At 54.6% G+C, this 2,350-nt stretch overlaps 1 protein-coding gene across 1 annotated transcript in view; it reads right to left on the bottom strand.

The window, feature by feature from the left end:
• Nucleotides 1-2,350, bottom strand: part of GNL1 (guanine nucleotide binding protein-like 1) — a 12,308-nt gene that overhangs the window by 9,336 nt on the left and 622 nt on the right. The window contains exons 2-6 of the mRNA XM_010848158.1: nt 2,211-2,350; nt 1,719-1,855; nt 1,402-1,553; nt 1,214-1,285; nt 55-262 (exon numbers count right to left, since the gene is read on the bottom strand). The exon at nt 2,211-2,350 is cut by the window's right edge and continues 7 nt beyond it. Of these exons, the coding sequence (XP_010846460.1) occupies nt 55-262; nt 1,214-1,285; nt 1,402-1,553; nt 1,719-1,855; nt 2,211-2,350 (709 nt within the window). The remainder of the gene's footprint in view (nt 1-54; nt 263-1,213; nt 1,286-1,401; nt 1,554-1,718; nt 1,856-2,210) is intronic.

The following is a 2,350-nucleotide window of genomic DNA, read 5'->3' as shown; positions in this document are numbered from 1 at the left end:
CCCCCCCCCCCCCCCGCCACATCTCCCACACTGCCCTCCTCACTGCCCACTCACCGCTGCTAGGGTCCTGTGGGGTGCGGGGATCCCGAGGGAAAGAGGTGAAAAGAACAATGTGGAGTTGGGGATAGTGTTGATGGAAATAATGCTTCCAGGCAACCACGAGAGCTGGGGGGGCCAGATCCACCTTGTTCAGGACAAGCACCAGGGCCAGCCCAAGCTCTCCAGTCACGTACTCGTAAAGTGCTGGTGGGAAATTCACAACCTGGAACAGGATATAAGAGGAGGGAGTGATGCAAGGTCAACCCACAGTTCTCTGCCTGCAGCGCCCTACTCACCAAGCACAGCTTGGAGAGAAGAACCTGGTAGTAGCAGATTCTGGGGCAACAAGGACAGATCAGCCAAACTGAACTAGGGAGACAAAGCAGCGGTGAGCATCACCTGTATGTGTGTCTCTGGGCATTCCCTGTGGGCCCGATCAGGGATGGTAAATAGCTAAAAACAAGGAAGCGGACCTAGCAACGGGGGATAAATGCTAGAATCACTCACAGGGATGAGGGCTGGGATAAAAATCAATATCTAGTTTTACACACACTTCTGTCTGCATGTGTACACAAGCTTATGTGCCGGCATGCACGTATGAGGTTTGCACTGAGCATGTGTAGCTGTTTAAGTGAGTGTGTGAATGCACACGTATGTCTCTGACTACGTAGGGGGTATGTGTACATGTTAATGATCTCCAACCTAAATATCCACACAGACTTCAGACCTCCCTTTCTCCCCCTGGAGAACAACAGTGAAGCAGCACAGTCAGATCACAGGAGAGCCGTCCAGCAGCTTGTCTAGAGCCTTAACCACTACCCTAGCATCCCAAGTGAGGCTGAGTTCTGTAGAGACTCATATGGCAGGGAAGCCCACTTCACAGACTCCCCTGGAGCTCCACACTGAGACTTCCTATTAGCCCTGGTGTGCTAGGAAACAGGAACAGTTTTCCATCAAAGGGTTAAAGAACAGGCGGGGTGGTTGGCCAGAGGAGGAGTGACAGGCTCTGACACTGATGAATAAAAACCGAGTTCCCAACTGCAGACTTCAGCAGGGTAGAGGAGACTGGAAAGGAAGGGATTACCTGTCTGTCTCCCAACTACTGCCTCTGCCCTTTACCCCACCAGGACCTCCCTCCCTCCTGCCCCTTGCCCACCCTCGTCCCAGGACTCACTGGATGTCGGATATCAGTAATCAGCAAAACAATATCAGACATCTCTAACACTCGCCACAGCTGCCTCCATGTCTGAAAAGACAAAATCAGTGAAAGAGAACTTGAGCCCAGAGTCACTCTCCTGCCTGACTCAAACCAATTTGGCCATGGGTGACTATGCCCCACTCCTGCCCCCACTCTAGTCTCACCTCCAGATTGTGCTCAAAGTAGCTGAGTTTCTCAGAGGTGTAAGCCCCATGAATCTTCCCAAGATACTCCTGGAAGCTCCGTTCCTCCTGGCTCATCAGTTGCTCCTTAGACATCTCATAGCTCCAAGGGGGACGTCGGGGAAAGTCCAGGACTGAATAATCAAGAAAAAGTCCAAATAAGTTTCAGGATAGTTTCAAGACTAAAGCGTGCATGTCTCCCAGACCCCTTCTTCCTCCCAGTCGGCTCTTACTCTTCCAAACTCCTTTCCCCAGCCCACTGCCTGTCCCAAGCATCCAGGCGCTGGGCTCTCACTCACCAGAGCCGGGCTGGTAGACCTCTCGGATGTCCAGCTCCAGCAGCTCAGCACTGACGGGCTGTAGCACTTGCTCCCGGGCAGCTCTCTTTCTCCTCTCCACTTCCTCCCGGCTGTCTCGCTCAAAATGCAGCCGGTATCTAACAGGGAAGGGACCACAGCATCCATCGCAATCCTTGGCCACAAACTCTTTTCTCCAGACTTCAAGTCTCGCTTCTCAGTCGGCCCTCCCCCAAATCTCTATCGTGCAACAACGGGCCTTCCCTAAGTTTCATCCAGAAAAAGCCAAACGCTCTCCAGGTTCTGCGGAAGGGAAGATTGTGGCCCGCTCCACAAGCTTCCCTTGTGCCCTAGCGGCCCGTGGAGAACCGTGGTATCCCAGCCCTCCCCCATCTCCAGTTTCAAGCCTCCACCAGCAGCAGCCTGCTTTCCCCCAACGCTCTGACTTCCGGGTAGGCGGGGAAACCTGGGCCAGAGCCCCCCGCCCACTCTCACCGATTTGGGTCATAGCCTCGCGGGCCCAGCCCTTGGGAAGGTTGCTGGTTGAGCCTGCGGATGTGATGGGTCACAGACTCCCCGTCCGAGGTGTCGGTTTGCTCCTCCCGCCGCTCTCGGCTCCCGCTGCGGCTGTTGGA

This window comes from Bison bison, unplaced genomic scaffold (genome assembly GCF_000754665.1).
Source record: "Bison bison bison isolate TAMUID 2011002044 unplaced genomic scaffold, Bison_UMD1.0 scf7180017864260, whole genome shotgun sequence".
In the NCBI taxonomy this organism is placed as follows: Eukaryota; Metazoa; Chordata; class Mammalia; order Artiodactyla; family Bovidae; genus Bison; species Bison bison.
This window is presented reverse-complemented; position numbering and strand designations above follow the sequence as displayed.